This window comes from Anabas testudineus, chromosome 16, assembly GCF_900324465.2.
Source record: "Anabas testudineus chromosome 16, fAnaTes1.2, whole genome shotgun sequence".
Taxonomy (NCBI): domain Eukaryota; kingdom Metazoa; phylum Chordata; class Actinopteri; order Anabantiformes; family Anabantidae; genus Anabas; species Anabas testudineus.
Window position 1 is genome coordinate 16,947,656 of NC_046625.1, and position 23,747 is coordinate 16,971,402.

The window sequence follows — 23,747 nt, forward strand, 5'->3', positions numbered from 1 at the left end:
GGTACTGAGTCAGGTCAGTAATCATTCATTTTTAGGAAGTTTTAGTTTGACATGAATAAAACATAATTTTTTAAGTTATTAAACATGTTGCTATCTATTGATGAGTCCATACTTTCCCAAAGAGACAAACAAGTATGTTTGTATGCAATTAAATGCTTTGATAAAAAAAAAAAAAAAAGTCTGTAGCAGAAGAATTATTCAAGATTCAAAATGAACCTGGCAATGAGATGGAGTTCAGACTGGGATCTTCAGCTGGCGCAGTTACATCAATTCACACGGCTGTGGTTCTTCAGCTCTATTATCAGCAGGAGTCTTTGCTAATACCGATGCCACTGGGAATATTTGTCATGAAGCCAGCACAACATTTGCTTTAACAATTGCTTCTAACAATTGCTAACTTTTCTCCTACATGTTTTTATACTGGGGTTACAAAGCCAAACATTGTTATAACATATCTAGAGTACATTCTCATTCCCTGGAGCACTTACTATATTGTACAGCTTTGAAATATCCAGTAAATTGACTCTGATGAATTAATGCACTGTACTTAGAGCCATCTATCTGGTAACAGTTAGTTATTGAAATAATTGAAGCCCCACTACTTGTTTGATAAGCTAACGTTGCCAGGCAACAAACACAAGTCTTTCCAGTAAGCACAGTTGTGGCTTAAACTGCTTTGCCTCAGACATTAGGTGCAGGGATTAACAACATGAATCATGAGAGGCTTAAAACTGTTTCGGATGCCTCAATACTGCTACTTTTTAGGATGGCTTTTGCACAACCATGATAAGGACAACACACTGCTCTGAGAGAAGATTGAAGCTCATAATATATTCATACAGCATGCTGGTTTGGGTACATTACAGATGATGACCTCTGTTGCTTGTATAAAACAAATGCAAGCAAGTTAAAGTGAGATGTCACCACACTGGCTCACAATTACAAATGCTGGAGTCCTAATGAAAAGCTATAATAAATCTATAAAATAAACGTGTTTAAAAAAACAATTCTTTAAATAAAATCAACATTAAATGGTGACTTAGTATATGAACCAACCATCCTTAGATAATACAAATTGTCCACTCAACCTAAAAGTGCAGTACTGATATAACTGGTCATGCACTGTATCTTCAGACTCTTGCTTTCTATGTAGTGTTCACTGTTATTTGCTAGAATGGAATTCATGCCAACATTATTGGTTTAAAAAAGAATTGGCATTTGTTAAATCTTGCAAACACTGCAAGACATATCTTCTTTTGCTAACCGCAAATTGTTTATTCTTTCACTCAGCACAATGTGTGTATGGAATAGCAATGATTGTTACACTTTGTTGGTGTCAGAGACGTCATAAAACAAAGCTTACATAAGTATAGCAAAGATGTAGTTGAAGCAGAAACTGTTTTCCATTACATTTTCTGAAAGACAATGAAAATCAAGACAGGGAGCAATATAACAGCATTTACTGGGATAGACTCGACCTCAGTGTGGCAGATGGTTTACCAAGCAAACACAGCAGTCAATTCAATTGTGGCTCTAGACTTCATCAAAGCTACAGCATAACCTTCTTCGTAGGCTTTCATAAAGAGCGAGCCTGGGGAAATATCTTGAAAATCAGGAGTATTTGGGGGGTGAAATTGCAAAGCCAGTGGAAGGGCATTTCAGTGTTATCTTATGAGCATAAAATGGCAATTAATAGAAGGGTGGACAGCAAACAAAAGCAGAATCAGGGAACACAGGAGAATTCTTTTTCCTGCCCTATCGGCAAGCTGCCGAAAAGAAAAGGCCTATGTAGAAGCTTACTGTAGCAGTCTCTTGGATGTGAATAGCAGGTCAGCTCAAATTAAGTTCAACTTTACATGTCCCAAGGAGAGCAATTAGCTTCGTGCTAGAGGTGGCACAAGGACATAACATATCCACCACAAGAAAATGTAATGAAATCCTGACTTCAATAATGAATTGATGCATGAAAATGTCAAACAATGAATTACTAACCGTAATGTCCTAAAATAGTCCTAACATCGTAAATGTTTCACTCAAGGCAGGTTCTGCAGAGTATTTTGATCAAAATATAATAGATAACCTATCATCACACACATTTTGAAATATTAGATATTACAAGAATTAAACATAATTAAGTATTACAAAAGATATGATTATTCTACATATAACGTGCAGTTATACAATTACTGTATTTGTGTCTTGATAATGTATTTCCTGTGAGGTACAGTATTAGATCCTGTGCTGTCCAACATCAAAATAGTTTCAAACATCTGAAATGCAGGTATATGACTCACTGGCTTCCATCATGAAAGTAAGTGAAAAGCTATCCTGAGCGTAGTCCCAACATGCTTTGCCCATCTGGATTTGGCAGGTGAATTCAGTCATTCAAATTAAAGCTTGTGAAATTATTTCAAGCACAGTAAGTGAATTTTAGCTGATAGGAGCCAGTTGGTCTTGGCAGAGCGCTGTGTAGTCAGTAACACATGAGAAGGTGAGCTGGCAAGACCAACATAATGAGAGAATTTGAAATATCTTCCAGTACTCTCAAGTGAATGATTGCCCTAACTTGGCACAAAAGCAAATATAAACATAAACATAAAATTATTCTAATCCTTTTGTTGCTGATCTGCTAATTTGGTCACTTTCCAGCAAACAATGGAATTCCATTCATGTTGGAATAACATGATTGTGCATCTGTATGCCAGACCAATATGACGCAGCATGCAATTAAGCCTGTCTCTACGTTCTTTCCTCTCTCTCTTTACTCTGACATTGTCTAACAAGCTAATAAAATGCAGCAGGACTTCATACCCTGTGTGGCTTTATAAATTTTTAATTTTGAAAATGCTAGGTAGGCCCAATGCAGCACAAGTGAAGGTAGGCCGTGTTGTTTTCAAAACTCCCACACACCCACGTCATCAATGCAAATGTTACTAAATTGCTGTGCTTTTGGTCTCTTTGACCTTTTTGCATATATTAACACATCTATTCACAGGCAGTGCTTCTTGTAACATTTATGAAAAAATTATGAGAACAGAAGTATCTTTTAGATTCTGGATCACCAGTCAGGGCACTTAACTTAAGCACTGCCATTGGTGTCTTTTGGTTTGTGTGTGGCAATCTCCATATATTAAATTGAAATCAGTGAAATTTGTATGAAAGCAAAGCAATGTCAGCCGTAAAACTGCTCCAAGGGGAAAACTAAGATTTCAAGTCAGACATAAAATAATAACAGCCAGGGATGAAAAAATAGGTTCCAAATCACTAGTCCTATTCTAAGATGCTTTATGAATGCAGGCTCTGGCTTTGTTGTGTATCTGGCATGCCTTGATCACAAGTCCAATGTGATTACTCACAGTTTCTAGAAATAAAAAGACAGAAACGCTCATCAACTCAAGACTTGTAGACAAAGGACTTCAGGGCACTTCAAAAGATGTCTATCCACAGGGAATAGAAGGTTTCAGAGAGCTCTGTTGTCTGCAGCAGAGTTGTATTGGCACGACAGGCAGGCTGATGGCATTTGTTTTCCGGTCTAAACAAAATCTCTGATGCAGACAACACAGACATTTCTTGTCCTTTGCTTCTTGGTTGAAAATCCATCTTCAGAAAAAAACATGGGTAGGAAGACATTTTAAATCAATCAAACCCAAAGGGCCATTTGAGCAGGATTAAGGGGAAAACTATAAGCTCCCTTGTCTTTCTATGTAAAACATGGTGAAAAGATAGCTATGGCAGGCTTCCCTCAACACTAATACATTGGAGTAAACTGCTTTTTATACCTGCTGATCTGTAATCTGTCTTGCACTAATCCTTCACAGTCAAAATCTGGTTGTAGGGGAGCACAAGTCTATGATCTTAGGTCAGTAGTATTACTTATTGAGTTTTGATAAATTAAAACAGAGATGCTGTTTGCCACTAGCAGTCAGCTAGAAGGGGCCCTGCTGGCATCTGTTAAATGATGCAGCAGGTGCTTCTGACTGCAACCAACCTTGGCAGAGTGGTTTCAATCACGCGCACAAACACATTCAATATAATAGGAATAAACATGCATATAATTGCTGGTGCACACATAAACACAGTGAACCCACACTGAGAGTAATGCTTACACATGCAAACACAAAAAACTTCATAAGCCACACTAAAGTTATAAAACCAACCTTGGCACACTGGTGGTGGTCCGTCCATTTGTAACCTTTCTCCAAGTCGACAGGTCAGAATCTCACTGCCGACCAATGTGAAGCCTGGCAGGCACGAGTAGCGAATGATGTCCCCTATGAGGTCAAATAAACCCACAATCATACAGAGACACACATAAACACATATCCCCACAAAGCTGAGATCGTAAAAGCCTACTCAGTACCAGCACTTGAAACAGTAATCAACAACAAGTTCTATAATGAAGACTGACGTGTCCTTAGCTAACTCGAGTACTGAAGTACTTACAAAATCAAACTTGCACTCAATTTCAAAGACACAGAGTAAAGCAGCCACTAGCCATGTGATTTCCACTTCACTTTGCTAATCACTTCAGAACACTAAAAATACAAACAGCTTGTATAGAGAACTAATTAACCATCCACTCCAAATAATATTTTACAGCATAAATAAATTGAAAACATTCTTAATTAAGGGATTTAATATAAGAAGGAAGAGGAAAGAGAAAGAAAGAAACTGAAATGAGCACAGTGCAGGTGCAATGGAACAGTAAGGCTTATAAATAACTGCAGTACTGTAGAAAAAAGTACATGTTCAAAATTAATACGTATCACAGAAAAAGCTGTTGTTTAAAAATGTAGATAGGTGGACTGATAAGATCCATAGAATGTAAAAAAAAAAAAAAAAAAAACTTAAAACAGAGATTTACATATACAACAATGGCTCCAATGAGCAAATAACAGATTCAGCCAACAAGAGAATTGATGAATTATTATCCAAAACTATTTCATGTCTAATCTTATTTTTTCTTCTGTCCAGGGCTGTCCAAGCAAATTACATCATGTCTGAAGCAAACAGATTTTATTACATATTTTCTCTGGCAAGTAAATAGCTAAATAAAATAAGACAAACCTATTTCAAACTCGTCATCATCGGTTAGGATAGTGGCGTTGGCGACAGGAGGGGGTGGCTGACATGTTCTCAGCTGGTATGCTGTTGGAGAGAATAGAGACAGCAAAATCTGTAGCACAGCGTATGCAGGCACTGTATACACAGAGATAGACAGTGAATGTTTACTCTCACATCACACTGAAACTTAGTTAGATCATAAATTGCCACCTATCACTGTTCATAATCATCAAAAACAAATCACTAATAAAGCTGAGATGAGGATAAGACATTTTATTATAAACCTCTTCTCCAAAGGGCGTTTTAATAGTGACACTGAAAAATAGGGATTAGAACGCATTCATCATTTATCATTACACAAAACTGAAAGCAATATGTAAGCATGCAGCCAAATCAGAAAGGCTATATAATGACTCATAAAAATGAAAAGAATAAAGGTGTCCTAATATAGAAACTATCTCTCTTTCTGCTCTTTGTGATTGTAGTTACTACAGCAGGATTCCTGTAATGCGGAGTGAAAATCAAACGAATAAGAGCCATTACTGCAGTATGGAACAATGACTATACTTAGTTGCTACCAAGGTTTACCATAATAATGCAGCACAAAGAAGCCACTGGTGCTGAAGTCGCTGTGGAACTTGATGAGGATCTGATTCGCTGTGGTTGACACGCCGTCCTGTACAGAGGTGCCACTGAACTGACCAATTTGAGGTGAGGCTTGGTCAGGTCCATCCCTGGTAGAGAGATACAGACATATGGAGAGTAGGGGTTGTGATGGGGGAGGGAAAGAGAGAGATTGAAAGAGTTCAGGGAGGAGGAGGAGGACAGAGAGAGAGAGATTTATGAATAAACACCAGTAATAACTTCAAAGAGCAGGTCTCCTTATCCCCAAGCAGTCATGTGGATCCAGCAATCATTTTGATGATCTGAAAAAAGTTTCATGTTAAATCAACAGTGTCAAAGTAGAAGTTGAGTATAAGTTAACTAATGAGGCAGTATATTGCTGAAACTTTTACCCCCTCCAGCTATGGGGAAAAGAGTCGATGATACAGAGTTCTGAAAAATGTGGAATGTCCAGAACAGCTTTAGTGACAGTCCTTCAAATGTATTCGGTTAACTATTTAGTGGTGTCTGGGTCTGTGGGACCTGTTTTCAGTGGGCCTCTGTTCAGTGTTTCAGGCACATATTTGTAGTTTTGTTGTCTTTAAAGCCCCCCTTAATGGATATGTAACCAAAATATGAACATAACACAAAAGAGGTAATATTCTATACATGCTCAGTATGTATAATAAGTATATTAAGTGTGTAAGTTTATCACCTTATTTCAGCCCTTGCAATTCTGGAAGCATGAAAGCATTTAGAAAATGCACAGACGATTATCACAAAATCCTAAAGTCCTTAACTGAATACCGTGACAGAAATGTAGCCATGGGAACCGAAATGTAATTGAATCTTAATGACCTTTTTGATTTTCACCCTTAATGGCCAGTAGGGAGAATAGGCTGTTATCTGTGAAGGGTGGATACATGAATAGAAGTCAATACATCTACTTTACATTACTGTAGATTACTGCAGCTTTCTGCCATGTACAGTATCATTAAACTCCGGTTTAATGAAACTGTAGCTTTATGGAAAAACAAACAAACAAACAAACAAAAAATTTATAGTATTAATAGCTAAATGTTATAGCAGGATGAAAATGTGGCAAACTCAATATGTCAACTTTTCGACCTCAACTTCAGGAGCCTTTAATATAAAAAAATATATAAAAATCTAACAAACAAACAAACAAAAGAAATGATAAAATGATAGGAGGTTAGGATCATAACAGTCACTTAAATAGTGACTGGCATGATGCCAGTGGTGGATGAGATACATCCTGAGTGCTAACTGTTGTGAGCCTGTCATGTCTGACATATCTATTGCGCGGCTTCCACCTTTGACAGCTGGAGCTGTGGTCCCCAGGTGAAAGTTTAAGTATCTATGGACCTTGTTCCCAAATGAGGGTACAGTGAAGTGTGAAATTGACAAGTGGCATAGTGCTAAAATGTCACATTGAAAATGGAGCTAAGCCTCTAGGTGAAGTTCTTGAGTTAAACCAGTGTCATGATCCTAGCTTCACTTCCTGCCGCAAGCTTTTTTTTTTTTACCCCTTTCAGTTTTTACCTGTCCTTACCTCTTCCAGCTTTCTGTAATTAACTTAATTAAATTCACCTTTTAATCGGGTCCTTATTAAAAACAAATCATGACAGTCAGTGTAGGTGTTGGCTGAGGTCACAGAGCGAAGTAGACCAGATATTTGGTGGGAGCTCAGGGGAGACCTACTGCTCCATTGTTCCTCCTTAAAAGATGTAAGTAAAGTAGCGCATACACATAATTAAGATGCCTTTCTGCATCCTTGTGGAGCACATTTGACTGGGAGGAGACCCAGAAGCAGACCTAGAATATGCTTATGTTTCAGGTTGCCTGAACCCTCTAGGTGAGGCTGGAGGTGAAGAGGCTAAAAATATCAGGACAGATAAATGTAGCATTAGGTAATATGACAAATGATGTTCTGTGACATCATAGAGATTTGGCACAAAATCTAGGAAGACTTTATTTGGCACTTTTGTGATGGTTTACTTTTATTTGTCAAGTTGTTTTATTCACTCAGTTATTAAATACACATCAAACATAGATTCTTGCTGATCTGATTTTCCAGAACTATATCACACCATTCTTGAAACCAAAGGAATCCAGTGTGTAAAGACAATCCGACCGCTACCTTCATGTGTTAGTTAATAGGAAGATTTATATGAGAAGTCAGTAGTTTTCTGTAATACACTATTTCTGTATAATAGAAAAGTATGTCATTACTGGAACTTTCATGTAGCTCCAGGCCTATTCACCTGGATGATATATACTAAATGCTTTACACTAATGTGTGTGTACCTTTAATATCTTATATATTAAAAAAGTCTCATTGGAGTTTCATTTCAGAGTGATCGGCAAAATGGGAGATGGTAGTCAGGCAGGGAAATGAAATGTTGTCATCAGGGGACAGATTGTTTATGCTTCATTTCATTTGAAAACACTAGAGCCACTAGCTTTTGTCTCCTATACTATGAATGGTAGCCCCAGATACTGGAAGACATTTCCCTCCTCTATCACTCATGAGGATGGCTCCATCACTGCCCAAGGCTTGCTATGCTACAGAGAGGCCACAGAAAGGTAGAGGGAGTAGGAGACACCTACAGTTAGAGACAGCTGCCGTGGTGATATGAGGCAGATAATATAGTTTACTGCTGTACCATTATCTTTCAAGAGAAAGTTTGTTTCTGCATCCTAACAAACATCCAAAGTAACTCAGAGCTGATGTTTCCATGCTGATACACATTTCTCTGTTTTTACGTAACACTCACTGGGGATCTGAAGTGAAACATCTACCTCTAAGTTTGGTGAGTAGGAAAAACGGCACACAGTGACTCACACTTCGGGGTCTTTTATTTTATCATGTTATACAGTGCATTTTGTTTTGGGAAAGGGCTGGGAAAAAAAAGTTGTCATGGGGAAAAATGAATACATAAATGTCTGGACAAAGGTTAACACATTTGCTGGCTCATCTGTTATGGGTGTCCCATCAAAAGCTGTAAGCAAAATTTGTCCAGCTTGCCCTGGGCTGTAGCCTTTTGTCAACTGTTAAATCCACTGTGTGCAGCCCTAGTGCTGTCTAGTGTTTCTACACTAAGAGCAAAACTGGCTCAATAAACTTAGCTTTTCCTTGAATAAGGAAATAAAGCTCAGCTGGTATCTATGTACTAGCACTGCACAGTATATGCTACAAACTTAGTGGAAACTTTAGCTAGAAAATAGGCCCACTGTGTGTCTTGCTGTTTAGTATTATTGTAAAATATGCATCACTGGTTTTTAAAGCACTTAAACATCACTATAAATGTAGAAGGACTGCTTCCCACAAACAATCAATAGAAAACCACTTGGTTTACTTGTACAATAAGCTGATGACTGATGAATATTGTCATACTGAGAGAACAAGAATGACTTACCAGACAGTGATGTAGTCATAGATTGGCTCTGTATTTATTACAGAGAAATTGATGTAGATGCCATAACCAGGAGGTACTCTGACAGTCCACATGCAATCCTGGAAGTGTGGATACTCCGCTGGGTGTCCAGGAGAATAAATAGTGCCATTCATGGAAGTTATATTGCCACCACAGAGAGCTGGAGGAATAGAAGAAAGAGGCTGGAGAAAAATAGAAAGGCCGTCTCCGATTTACCTCAAGTCATTTGCTTACTTATGGCTGTATTGCCACTAACTGTTAAAACAAACTGTAAAACAAACAATAACAGTGTGTTATTGGTTTATCATTGAGACACTGGTGGGTGACTGCGGAGGTTGCACCTGTTAGATACAACTACAGGGGATGTTTACGACTTGCCGTGAACCTGATGACACTGAGTGGGTCTGACACTAAAAGTCCCTGTCATATCCCTTCAGAGGGAATGTGTTAAAATTTGACTTTGAACTGTGAGTTAAAGTCTAACTGATGCCCTCTGGATCAGAACTGTAAACTCAACAAGCACAATATGATGTATACACAGCGAAATAAAACTATTTCCCTCTTTCTCAGACAAAGCCCAAACTATGTTGTGGACTTGAAATGTATGTTACGGCTTCACTTAACTGATGAGGGGATCTGAGAAATCTTCATTAAATGTAGCACACAGACAGGTGTAATCAGCTTTGTAATAAAGACTTACAAATGGTCCATTTATCATTATAATGGACTGCATCAGTTTATAATCCAGTAAAGTGGTGCTACATTGGTGGTAACAGTGACAAAGATGGTTTAAGAATTTAAAAAAGGCAAATGGAAAGAGCGAAACAGAAAAAAGTCAATGCATCACTACAAGCAGATATATTATCTGTCATATCTTATCTTCTGTTGAAAATAACTTCAAAGGAATCTTTTTTTGTGAATACTGATGATAAAAAAAAAAGCAACTTGTGTAGACTTATATAGTAAAAAAGAGTAAACAGTCACCTTCACAGCGAGGTAAGGGATGATTCCAGTTTCTACTGACTCCATGCAGACATGTGAGAGAAGGTTCTCCAAGCAGAGTGTAACCCGACAGGCACTCAAAGGAAATGGTCATTCCCACACTGTAGTCCAGACCAATCACTATGCCGTTACGAAACGGTCGCGGGTCTGGACACCTCTGTAGTTCATACGCTGCGTGAAGAAGAGATAAGAAAGTTGTAAACAGAAGATGAGGCCAGAATGCAAATAAAATAATCTCTTTAATAGTATGTACTGAAATAGCTATAAGCACATTCAAGAACAATGGCCTGTTTTATGACCTGGTAAGAGGTTCTAATTTGTACCACTCTTAAAATCGAATCATTAGGTTCCCTGTGAAAGTCTCCAATGTAGATATCCATAATTTAACTTAAGGATCACTGTGAATTGCTGGAGCCTTTTCCTATAACTGATAAACTGAGTGGTTATTTTTATTTATATTACATAACCAGTTACTGTTTTATTTTCACACTGTTTTACACAAATGAAACTGATGAAAATGAAATCATAATAACACAGTCAAAACATATTTTTGTAGTCCAAAAACGTGTGCACATTGGTCTATAAATTTGTACAATGTAAATTATGTAACAATGAGGCTTTTTTACATAATGGAAAAATCAATGAGAGTTTGTTCAAAGAATGTGTGTTAGGTAAAAGGCTGCAAGCTGACTGTATGGGGACTAAACCAAATCTACAGCCATTATAGATGATAAAGCTGAGAATTATGTTATAATTTATCTAAAAAGTAAAAGGTCTCTTTGTGCCCTGTGAGATTTGCTATTTTGCCACTTGCTCTTGAAAGTGGATGATATCTTAACCTAAAAAAATCTGATTTGTGCAATGTCTTATCTGAATGTTAGAGAAAATGAGTTTCATTTTGTTTTCTACTGGGAGTTGTCAAGTCTTTGTTTGGTAATATAAAAACAGATACAGATCGCACACAATGAATGAACAAATTGTGTGATCAACGTTCTCATCTTACAATCATAGTGGAAGTGTCTTGCAGCACTAATCTCTGGCCCTGGTCTATATCTACTCTTCTGTTAAAAAACAAAAACAAAATCAATCTATTCCACCTTTTCAGCTATGATAACACCCAATTTTATCTCCATGGTAAAGTTTTTTCTCACCCTGGTAGACGATGTGGAAGCCGGGTTTGTTCTGGGAGTAGTCGCTGTGGAAGAAGAGAGTGGTCTCATGGGTGGTGCTAAAGAGGGAGTTCGGCACCACAGGGCCACTGAACCTATCTATCACTGTTCCAGTCTCCAGACTCCCACTGCGCACCTCCAGGTAATCATGAACGGGCTCTGTTGAGAAGTTTAGAAACTGTAGATGGATCCCTAAAAAGCAGAAAGAAAAGTGAATTTAGAAGAAAAAACTTGAATGTGTAAATAAAGGCAAAGTGAGTGCACACATCTGTTCCTATGAAGTAATGTACCAAGATGTTTACTCAGAAAATGAGAACTGCAAGGACAAAAACAGGAAAAGAGAGGAGAAAGAAAGACGGGGGGGGGATGACAGACCGAAGCCAATAGGGAGTTGGACTCTCCAGCTACAGTCCAGGCTGCTCTGGTAATTCCCTGGGAAGCCTGGGCTGAGGATGACGCCGCTGAAGTCTGTCATAGAACCTCCACACTGAGCTGCGGGAAATCAACCAAGGAGAAAGAACATGTCACTTCTCCACAGAACAGCTCAATGGGAAAACAAAGAAAAACAACGACAAGAGGGCGAATGTGGAGCGAGGGCAAAAAGCATTGTGTCTGAGTGTGTGTGCAAGTTACAGTACTAACGAAATTGTTTGGTACGTGTACAAAAAAAACAGAATGGTGGTGCTATTTATGTGTGTGACACATATGCTCATAAGAATGTGTTCTTCATGCTGATGATACTAAGAGGGGCATTTTGTGGGCAAGACAAAAAATGTGCCGTGTGTGTGTTTAATGAGTCTGGGATTGGGCTGTGCTGCAGGGGAAATAGAGGGGTGCTTTGTGACTGTTTAAGCATGTCTGAGACTTGTGCCTGTACATCTTTGTTTGACTTTGTGGATTATGCTCCATAAGGACATTTGTGGAAAGATAACAGACCCAGGCACATTCCTTGTTTGGCAGTGCTTTAAATTAAAATAAATGAGGGAGTCAATGTTCGATACAGCACTACAGTTGTGCTCACTGGTGGTGGTGATTACTTGAGCCTTCCCCTGCAACACCCCACTTCTTTTCAACCCCCTCTCCTGTGGCACATACTCGAGTCTTACAGTACATAAACACCCAGGTATAATGCAATTGCAGACACTAGAGGTATCAAAGTAAACTTTTAGCTGAGTCATTTCTCCTTTTTACTATCCCCATCACAACAGGCCCATTTCTATAGAAAATGGTTCAAAACACAGGAGTATTGCATCCATGTCTTTGGGGACCACCAAACAAGGCTAAATACTATCTTGGGTTTTAATTGTGCTCCTTGGCTGTAAAGTGGGGTACTGTGTGCTGCTTCACCTGTTTGTGTATGAAATGGAGGAGTAGAGATGCCCTATTGAGCATAAAATAGCATTTGGAATGCTGCATACAATCACTATGATGTGAGTTTATCAAAGTAAATACAGATATTGATGTAAAAGGTCAGGTCTTAAGGTAAGCCCTGGAAATGAGAAAGGAGTTAAGCTATCGAGCGAAAACTTGCGTCCAACAACAGCGTCAAGGGTAAAACTGGGATTTATCTTTTCTGTGGACTGTAAAAACTACAGGGACAGACCATTTACATGGAAAGAGTAGAGAGTGCACGTTTGTGTGTAAGAGTGGCCATTTTCTTGCGTGATTGTGAATGTTTCACTGTGTTTGTGTACATGTGTAATTGGGGGCAACAGAAAAGTCAGCTCAAAGTGAAGTGCTTCCTCAGTAATCTTTGAAATGTATCACTATGGCAATCAGCATCACAGGAAGTGTCAGGATAGACTAGAGACTGACATAATGAGTATCAGAAATCAAACAACACACTGAGATGGTGCAAAGCCTTATTGATTTTCAATTGAAAGGCAAAGCATAAAATTCATAAACACTACTCCCCAAGTCCTCCAATCCCACCTACCATTCCCTGCCATAATCTTACAATAAAATTGTTGCTTTCCATTATACTATAACAAGTCCTGTGTGAGGCCATTGATCGATTTTGTAGCTATGAATAACGAGTATTGGTATGAGATAAATATAAAAAAGAGAAGATGAACAAGGAGTCAGTCTATAAGAAAATATAAATGACAAGAGACAAGTGAAAGGGAGCGAGTCCCTGTCTGAAAAAATTTGATTTTGTTCTCTACAATGTCACCTCATTTAAACCCTGCATGCTGGCAAGAATAGCTAAAATAATACATTACCTAAACACAGGGGTACAGGGTAATTCCACCTTCTGACAGGACCAGGCATGCAGGTAATAAATGCATTACCCTGTTGGGGAAAACAAACAAAAACTGTATATTAAACACTCCAAAACACTGTGCAATGAAAAAAATAGTGAAGAACACAGAGATCAAACCAATGTGCTAAGAGTAGAAGTAAAGTCCTGACTGTTAATAATTTGTAACTTTATCAATTTATCTCCGTAGGAGAGGCAAGTTGGGCAGCATGAGTATCACCTGGTTCTAAGCACATTAGGGTTAGAGAATAAGAGAAATGAACACACACAAATGAACTTGAAAGACTTATACTTTTGTTTCTACAGTGCTTTCTATTCTATTTATGGTGTTCAGACACTTAGCCTAAAGACGTGTGTAAGAAGTTGCTGGTTTGTCCAAAGAGAAAGTGAAAAGAAGTGAATGCCCGAGCTCGAAAGAAAAATCGGTGTGGGATTAGTGAGACTGTTAACACAATCCATTGCCTGTGGCCTTGGAAGGTTCTACATCTCAAAATACTATAGCCATCTACTCGGGGAGGATTGCAAGACGGTAAAGCTGCTTTGTAACAGACAAATACGAGCACTGACTCATCCGAACATCCAAGCAGATAAGCAAGCAAAGCACACACACTTTCAAAAGCAAGATGCAAGTATTAATACATGAACAGCCACTCCAACCTAGTGCTTTCACACATTGTTTTGTTGCATTTCCTGCTGTGCTCTCACAAACACACACAAACACAAAAGAGCTGGATATCTGCTCTACTAGCACCATATGCTTTAACCTACCTGTAACGAGAAGCCTTGATCACAGTGGAAGGCCACCATGTCACCCACAGTGTAGCGGTTTCCCACTTTTTGGCCGTTACTGGGAGGCAGCGGCTCTGGGCACGAATCCAAACCTATTGCTTAGGACAGAGTCATAACACACAAATGTGTACAGCGATCATTCTTCTGCACAACATGAGTACACAATCAATACCTAAAACTGCTCAGTGCATGTGATATGTTTGTATTTTTGCACATCCGTTGTATATTTATTGGAAAATGTACATATAATCACCCAATACATAAGGGAATAATTGAATTTAAACTATTTTCACATTTAATTACATAAAATAGTGCCTCATTTGAATGTGCTTGTAATTGCATAATAATTGAATATGTTTTTTTTTTTTCAATTTTCCTCCATTTCCCTATATCATAACATTCAGTAACTGGGACATGTCAAAAGCAATTCTACTGGTTGCTGTAATCGCAAAATCCTTCCAAATGTGATCTGAAGCAATCACTGTGAAATTACAAAGCAATCCCAGAAGTATTACTTGACAGAACTCTATTGGTACACATTGATTACAGTTCCACTTGCCAGGTAGTGAGAGGCCCGATATTGTGTTTAAATGGTTTAAAAGCAATGATGAACCCAGCTTTGGACAATATTAATGTAATGAATCTGAAGTACCACATAGTAGTACCACTTTTCACCTTCACCTTCCAGATTAAGATGTGTTTATAGTATAATTCTGGAAACACATTATTGGCACCCATGTCACATCTACTACTATAAGTAATTGTATATTTCTTAAATCAAATGGCTGCAGAGATGATGATGTGTCACTTCAAATGGAGGTGAATACTTGCGCAGCCACTTGTTTTTAGTTTATATTTTCAAATTTATTTTGATAAAAAAAAGGTTATGTATTGTTCATTAGCCACTAAGTAGTTTGAATGCTTGTTTGGATGCAATTTTTTTAAAACACTGAAACACACACACACACACACACACACACACATACAAATATATATATATATATATATATATATATATACACATACTGTATATACATACACACACTGTATATACATACACACACTGTATATACATACACACACTGTATATACATACACACACAAGCATAAAGATGTTTTCTCCTTGATACATAAGTAGAAGCGAGTGCAACATGAAAACTATACTATATGTGTAGGCAGAGATACACATGGGAACAAGAAATATACACGCAAATATATAAACACTCATACACAAAGCCACTCAAAGAGTTAACAGGTCCAAACAAGAAGGTGGGTGGATGAATGTAAACATAGCCAGAAAAGATTCAGAACAATTTATAAGCAGCTCTTCAGGGTGCTGAATAACAGAGTGGCCACTCCACTCGGCATCAGGGAAAGTGAGGGAGGATATTTGAGTGGGAGGAGACAATAGCTTAAGAGAGACGGGGCAGGAAGCAATACGAGAGCAGCCACATATCTAGTAACTAAGGGGGAGCTCCTGCACAAGAGGAGTGGGTGGATTTGTTGAAGCTATGAAGTTTTGACATAAGTGGATTTAAATAAAGTATTATTTTGACAAAGGTGACTGACTTAAACATTTTAATTGATTTCACAGAGATTTGGGGAAGCAATGTATTGAAGCAGTGATTGCTGCTAGTGTAAGGCAGCCACAAGGTAAGTTTGACATCAAAGCACAACACTGCTACAAATTACATGTAATGATCACATCCTAATTGCACAGCACAATTATTTCTTCTCTGGTAGTGTTTTGTGAAATTAGTTTCAAACTGTTTGATCCAGCTGTGCATTCTCATTTACTTTGACTGTAGTTAAAAAAATATGTAAAAATAATATAGCATTAATAAAATACTGTAATACAGCCTGCACTGAAAACTGCTTCCATTATGTATTAGAACAAAGCTAAATGTGTAAACACTTATTCAATCCACTTACTGCATAAGGGGAAATAGCTTTTCTGCTAGATTAAATTGCATTTTTATTTATTACATTCTTAGTCCAGGACTCAGTGCCTTGTCCAGGGACACTGTGACACGTGGGCAGGGATTGGGGGAAGCGATAGCCAACTGCTCTATCAACTAGGCCATGGTTGCCCCATCAAGGTGGTCCAACACATTTATCAAACAATCAAATCTTTATTATTATTGCACAGAAGTTGTGTATTTTAACATTTCAAAAACACAAATGGAAATAAAAAGTTAAACATAAGTAATATAATATCAAAAATATAGGCTTAATATATTTAAACCACACTATCGAATGTGTAAAATATACCTTTTGCATGTGTGCTGCATTGCAGCCTCAAGGTCCTCTAACGCTGTCTCAACTGTCTGAATATTATTATGTCACCTTTAACTTAAATTTAGTTTTCAATTAAAGTCTTAATTTGAGTTTAAATAATACACAAATTCAACCTGATGTAAAAACACAGCTAATTAAAGCAGGTTTTTTTACTTGCAAATGTTTATCTGAACCACTAAATTAGAATTTTTATCTTGTAAATAAACTTTAAATTAAGTGGTGGTGAAAGCGAGTTATTTGTTAAAGTGTATATTAAATCCCACATATACCAATCATATCTAATATACACATAAAATTCATTGTTCATGAACTTGGCTCTAATCAGGTTAAGAGCAGGCAGCACTGGTTCCACTGTACTCCAGATGGTTTCCTGTCAGATTTCAAATTTTGGCAGTCTGTCATCGACCTGCTGTGAGAAGGTCGATACCTACTGTTCCTAAGCGAGCACCTGGAAGGAATCCCATCCTTATTAAACATGCTTGATATTTTCAGGAGGTTACCTTGCCATTTTTATCTGGTCTATGAAATTTAAGTACTGTCTGCTGCTCATATCAAAGTGAGCTCACTACCCAAGTGTAGTTTAGACTGTAAAAAAAAAACGTATTTAGGGAAAAGGGGGGGGGGAGTGACAGTGGTCAGAAAAAGTATAACAAAAATAAAGGAATTTGTTAGGTGAATAAGCAAATATACAGTACAGGTCAGAGAAGCACAGCATGAGCACTTATCTTCAACTATTCTTTGTGTGTTCTGACACTACGCCTGGAAAACCGACGCAAGCATGCGGCAGCAGCATCGGTCAGAGACAAGAAGCCGCAGCAAAGACGGACAGTTTCTAACTTTTCCAGCAGAATTTAAGCTGTTGTTAGTGCTGACGGCAAAAAATACTCACATCCCCTGAGGTCCGATACCGAATCAATAAAATTCTATTTTGTGCTTAGTTTCCAGTAACTTTCGTTTGTTGTTAAAAAGCTTGTTTTTGGTTTCACTGTCATGTGACTCAAATAATTCACATTAAATTGGTAAAAATTATCATGAGACAGTGTCATCATACCACTTTTCTAATGAAAATATAAATGTAAAATATTAATTAATCAATAGGAACCCTAGATATACATTTGATTATTGATGTTAGACTAAAAGAACATCTATAAAACATCCTGTTGTTGAGCCAATTACTGAACCAATCAGATCTTGGATAGGGTGAGAACCAACCATTTCTATTTTGCAGTCGGTGGAAAGCAACAGCAGTCCCTGGCAAAAAAAATCTGTGGCCACCTTGGTCTCACAAGGTTATCGTTATCTCTGTATGCATGATATCCGAGCAAGTTGGGATCATGTCAGACAGAAAACTAACCAGCATGCAATGTGTGTTGATCAAATCTGCACAGAACTTGCTCATCTCGAATGAGCAACAAACAACCTCCGTAATTTAAAAGTAGTGGGCCAGCAGGAGAGCAATTACTTACATCTCTGATGTAAGTACATATCCTGAGGTCCTGCTGTGGTGCTTCTGTTCCTTAAGGAAAGATACCCACTCACAACTTCTCTTTGTTGTTCCCATTCTACCCTTATCTAAAATGCTATCTTCCATCTTCTGAATGACTGAACATACCTGATCCAGGTAATCAGCAGTGGGTAGGGCAGAGATAGTTAAGCAAGCAGGGCAGTGGCCCTGAAGGACCAAAATTTCTCCTTGATTTCCACTCCAATCCACAACGATTATGCAAGTAAAACTGTGGCTATAATAGATAAGACCAGTACATATAAGACATTGATTGATAGGCCTCTGCTGACTGCTCAGTCCTGGACTCTATTTGGGACACAAACCACCATAACTCCTGTAAGAACATGCCCATTTTATTTTCAGGTAGAGCATACTGTCTGCGTGAGCTTTTTAAGTGCTTAGCTCCTGAAGCTGTAGTTACAGAATGTGTGGTTTAGAGGATTTCTATGACTGGTCTCCATGGACAGCAACAATCGCCCAAAGGAAATATTTTAAAACAGATGGTTGGCTGGCTGGGACTGTGCCAATGCCTTTTTCCCTTTTTCCCCACTGTACTGATCATTCAGAGTATTAATTTGAGGCTAAAAACTGGAATGTGACTTAATACCCAATGAGCAGTTCCATAGAAAAGTAACATGATCACATAATAACTTGATCACACATACAAATGTTACCAAATAGCATGAGCATAAGCTAAGATATATGAAAGCCAGCAGAAAAAGCAAAGAAGACTGAAGTAGATTGGTTCACAGAAAGCATCTAAGACAGCACTTTACAGGGCAACAGTGGCAAAAACAGAGCAAGATGAATGGACCGACTGTGAGACATGGTACTGAAGTGATTCTCACCAGTAGGTAGCAGTGAGGGAGGGGTTGTTTGTTTAGATAAACTCTTAATATGTGCTTCCTTTATTGTCACATTGCCATTTACATCTACTTTAACATCATGAAGTTCATGACTTCTCCACTCTTACACTCCCTGTGGTTGCACTTTTTCCACTGCCCTTGACAAAATAAGTGGAAATGTGCCAGAGCTACACATTTTAGTAAATTGCTTTTAATGTGTTGGTGATTGGTAAGTAAAAATCTAGCAGGAAGACAAATGTAAGGAGGAGACAGGGAAAGCACCGTCTTATAATCCATCTACCCTTAGAGAGACAAAAAGTCCCGTAGGAAAATTACCCTGACATTAAAAGAGACAAAGGAAAAGTGCCTGAGATGTAAATAACAATGAGGAATTTGGTAACAAACAACTATAGTATAGCTTCATGCATCACCTTCAGATCCTCACCATCATTTTCATTTACACAATATTTGAAATGGGAGGACTATGTAAATCAATCGCTCCTCTGGGGCCAGCAACACTGCCTAAAATTTAGTGCATGGTAAATGTTTAGCAGGCTCCTTAGCAAAAACGCCCCTAACTTAATAGCCCACTGAGAAATTACCAAATTTATTCCCAACTGGAAAAGACTATGGCTCCAGTAACTTAAATCTATGAGAGGATTTAAAAAACAAAACCACGGGAAAATAGCATGCCAGGATACCAAAGAAGCAGATACAAAGAGTGCAAATTGGAGAAGATACAGAGGAGGAAACTACTTTGCCCACTCGCTCACACTCTCATTCCAACTGTGCCATCCAGACCAGCTGTCCGTCTTATTTCTTAAACCCCTGTGCAGCAGTTGGAAGCTGGTGGCAGATGGACAAATGGAAACAAACTGACAAAAGTCAAAGTGACAGGCAGTCAGACAAGCCGTCTCTCCCCATACCTGTGTACTCCAAGTGGAAGCCAGCGGCGGATACACTAATGTCAGACTGGAAGGTCAGGTAGAGATTGTTGGACGTGCTGTTGAGCAGCTGGGGAATTGTTGTACCTGTGTTATACAACATACAGAAGAGTGTTAAGAAAAGATCTAGTTGGATCTAAATTATGTAGCAAGCCGGTTAGTTATGGGGGCCGATGAAATATACTGTACATCTCATCAATTTCATTTAGACTCTTTTTTTATGGATTCAGTGTCTACAAATTAACATTTCATCAACATTCATCATCCAACAAACAGCTCATGACAATTTTGGTGTAACTACTCGTAAGCCTAAACTAATAATATTTATTATTAGTTTATTAATTATGGATATTAACAAAAAGAAATACATCTCTCAAAGAGTGGTTCAAAAGCTGCCTAACCCCTCCTTGTTGTCACATTCCTACATTAACATACTTTTCCGTTTCTTTTATTTTAATATTATTGTTAATATTTTATTACTCTAGCCATTATGTTTGTTGTACTATACTTCAAACTAATTATGTTACATTGGTTATTCACATGCAACATTAAGGACTCCTATTCATTATTAATGGATGCAAATAGTCTTTGATTTTATGGTTGGGGTGGATGGATGGATCAAAACAACACAGGACTTTTCCACAGGAAACCAGAGTTCGAGTCTAGTGTGAAACAACTGTTGCTGTTAAGGTAACCAGTCACTTGATGAAGACATGTGACATCTTGTGACAAACATCATTTGATGTTAATGACAACTGGTGCAATTTCAACAGATGCTTGCGAGAGAGAGTTGGGACAAATGTCTGTTAAGGTTGGCAGGAGTGAGGGGTACAATAGTCCTATTGAGTTTAAGTGGTTAAATTTTTTTATAATTATCTTTCCTTTCTGGTTAAGTAAAATGTTTTTATTTGTATCGCATTTTGTAACTTAACATAAAAAATAATAGATTAAAGGATTTTTTTTACTGCTATGCTATCTTTTCTAATGAAGCACACTGATTTACAGAGGATATACAGATTAATTCAATTTATGTTAAAAGAACAGTATAGAAAATGCATTTCTATGTTTATAAATATACCAGTCAAATTCTCAGAGGTTTTAACAAGAGCCATGGTAACATGATTTGCAGCATTTGATTTACTTATGTTTATACTTAAGATGTTTAACACACTTCAGTCATACCCATAAAATTACACCTGAACACAAGCATGGTACAAAATTGCAGCTTCAGGGAATTTTCACTGCAGAATATTCAGTACGTGTGGCAACACTAAGGTCTGAGTTAATTTTCTCTTTTTCAGGCATCTGTCATATGCAATTTTAATGGAAACTTAAATATAATCATAATCACTTATCAGTTTAGCCCAAGATAAAAATTATTTCTAGCCATTAAAAATGTCCCAGCCTTTTCAAACTGTGCTGCTGCCCTGCATAGCAAGATCTGTACTGTGGACCTATTACAGTATGTTAGGAGTTTTGTTATTAAAATGAGATATCCACCACTTGAGAAATTTGACATCTAGTCTATTAAAACTGAAGCAGCTATAGAAGCAGAAGTCATTATGCTACACCAGTCCCCCTCTCACTAGAATCCAGCATCTAAAATGACGTGATGATCTGTTTTTTGTAGGTTACCATGTGGAAAGCACATTTTTCATTAGCATGAGCCCTAAGGCAACACTACATTTGTACAATTCCAGACTAAAACAGGGAATACATCTCCACTGTAGAGACAAGAACATTGTGTAAAGGATTTTTTTTTCTCTTTAAGTGTTTTTAGACAGCATTCTCAGGGGACATGCCAAATGCCATCAACTCCATCACCACATTGGCCTGCTGCTGGGGCCATGTGACACCTGATTAAAATTCAAGAGGGAGCTGACAACTAAAATTCAGTTGTCTCAGATTTACCTGAGTAGCTACCAAGCCTCGGAGCATTGCCATCAACTCCATCAAAAAAATCTAGCGAGTCCCAGTTGTGTTCTGTGGCGAAGGTCACAACTTGAATCTGGAAGGGAAAGATGCCTTAATACAGCACACAACACAATACAACACAACACAAAACAAGCATAACAAGCAAAATATCTGGCTGTATAATAACTATACCACGTATAAAAGTATAATCATTAGTCTACCACAAATGTATTTTGCTCTCTCATCAAACAAGGTGTTAAAAACATCTGCATCTGTGTTATCTCACTTGGATGCCGGCTCCCTCAGGAACAGAGATTTTCCAGGCGCAGTTCAAATAGTTGGCGTATGGGTCTGGGTATCCAGGAGAGAGGATAGTACCTCTGCGGTCAGTTAACACTCCACCACAGGGAACTAGACACAGGAAAGAGAGACAGCATCATGACAAAGTTGAGGCTGAGAGTGAAGTCTAAATACACACCTGCAGAGCCAGGAGTGGGAGGAGGTCACTGTGGTCAAGTAGTAAACTGTCAAGCTTTTAAAAGCATCATTTCACCTCATACAAATGGCCACTAATGCACTGATTTTAAGACCATCTACAAGGACTTAATATGATGGAATCAAATCTAATCTTAAAGGAAGGTTTAGAGTTTTATCATGAGGCCAGCCATTACTGTTCTTGCAGTACATATAATATAATGTAAATTTGACTTATTTTTTAGTCTTGATTAATCTGTGCTCTTTAATAGTCTAATTTAGAGAGTTAGATTTCATTCTTCCTATAGTTTTTATGTACCATCTTATTCCCCAGTTGGTCACTGTTGGGCCCATAGGCCACATGTTCCACAGCTCATGACCCAGGGTTGTCTTAGATGCAGGGCCAAAAAACAGTAATAACTTTATTGGCAAAGACTTTTGTCTGAAGCTTTGTCCTCTGCTTTGTCACTCTTCACTCTCGGCACCTGGAGAAAAACTAACATTAATGATGTTGCACAACTACACGCCTGACCTTTACATGAAGAACTGCATTGTATGTTAAAAGCTTTTGCTTTGGGATTTTTTAAACTCTATGCTATAGAAATATTTTAATGACAACTGACCTTAATGGTTAGAACTTCTATCTTCACTGACAGCGCAACAAACTGACTGATCAGACAAGGTTGGTATCCCTACTTTTGCAGTTTCACTGAACATTTAATCAAGAAACACCTCTTGCAAACCTTAAGAACATCTTACAAAAATAACACAGAAAGACGCCCATATGTGTATCCATTGGTGTTGCCCTCGACTCAGTGATGATGACGGCCTTCAATTCTGTCAACAGGATAAAGGACATTTGCAACCTAATTTCTCACCGTCAGCAATGCAGGAAGCCACAGTGAGAGAGTATATCAAGTGGATGCTGTGATGCATGACACCCACCGATTTGCATTAGGGCCAATCTGAAACTCAGATTGCAGCTTACTATCTGCAACATCTTTCCCACTCAGAGCCATGATTTTCCAAATAAGGAGTTTGGAGTGCTGACTGTGCTCTGCTGCCTCAGAACAAAGACTAGCTTATTTAAAACACAGGCTACACTTTCTTTGTGGTCACATGGTGCGACAGCATACTTTTTTACTGTAGTATACTTACTTATTTACTTTTACTTTTTTGGTTTTATTAGTGTAAATCCTTAACCACACACACAGTAGGATTGTTTGTCTAGGAAAAAAAGCTGCAGATGAGTCAGAAACAATCACACCTTTCAATCAGCATCCACGCAGCAGATTTATGGCCAGCCTTAAAGTCTTATTAATCAATAATTCAAAATTAATTAGATGCCCCAGTTAATAAATTAAGACCATAATGAATCCTGGTAAAAAAAAAAAAAAAAAAGTAATTTGTATTTCTAGAGAGA

The 23,747-nt window shown here is 38.0% G+C and overlaps 1 protein-coding gene across 2 annotated transcripts in view; it reads right to left on the minus strand.

Annotated features, from left to right (window-relative positions):
- LOC113170693 (CUB and sushi domain-containing protein 3-like) overlaps positions 1–23,747 on the minus strand; it is a 196,595-nt gene that overhangs the window by 55,338 nt on the left and 117,510 nt on the right. For both annotated transcript variants that reach the window (XM_026372889.1, XM_026372888.1), the window contains exons 35-46: positions 22,137–22,261; positions 21,848–21,944; positions 19,919–20,023; positions 14,325–14,443; positions 13,519–13,588; positions 11,672–11,788; positions 11,279–11,488; positions 10,110–10,298; positions 9,108–9,285; positions 5,653–5,798; positions 5,068–5,148; positions 4,158–4,271 (exon numbers count right to left, since the gene is read on the minus strand). In XM_026372889.1, the coding sequence (XP_026228674.1) occupies positions 4,158–4,271; positions 5,068–5,148; positions 5,653–5,798; positions 9,108–9,285; positions 10,110–10,298; positions 11,279–11,488; positions 11,672–11,788; positions 13,519–13,588; positions 14,325–14,443; positions 19,919–20,023; positions 21,848–21,944; positions 22,137–22,261 (1,551 nt within the window). The remainder of the gene's footprint in view (positions 1–4,157; positions 4,272–5,067; positions 5,149–5,652; positions 5,799–9,107; positions 9,286–10,109; positions 10,299–11,278; positions 11,489–11,671; positions 11,789–13,518; positions 13,589–14,324; positions 14,444–19,918; positions 20,024–21,847; positions 21,945–22,136; positions 22,262–23,747) is intronic.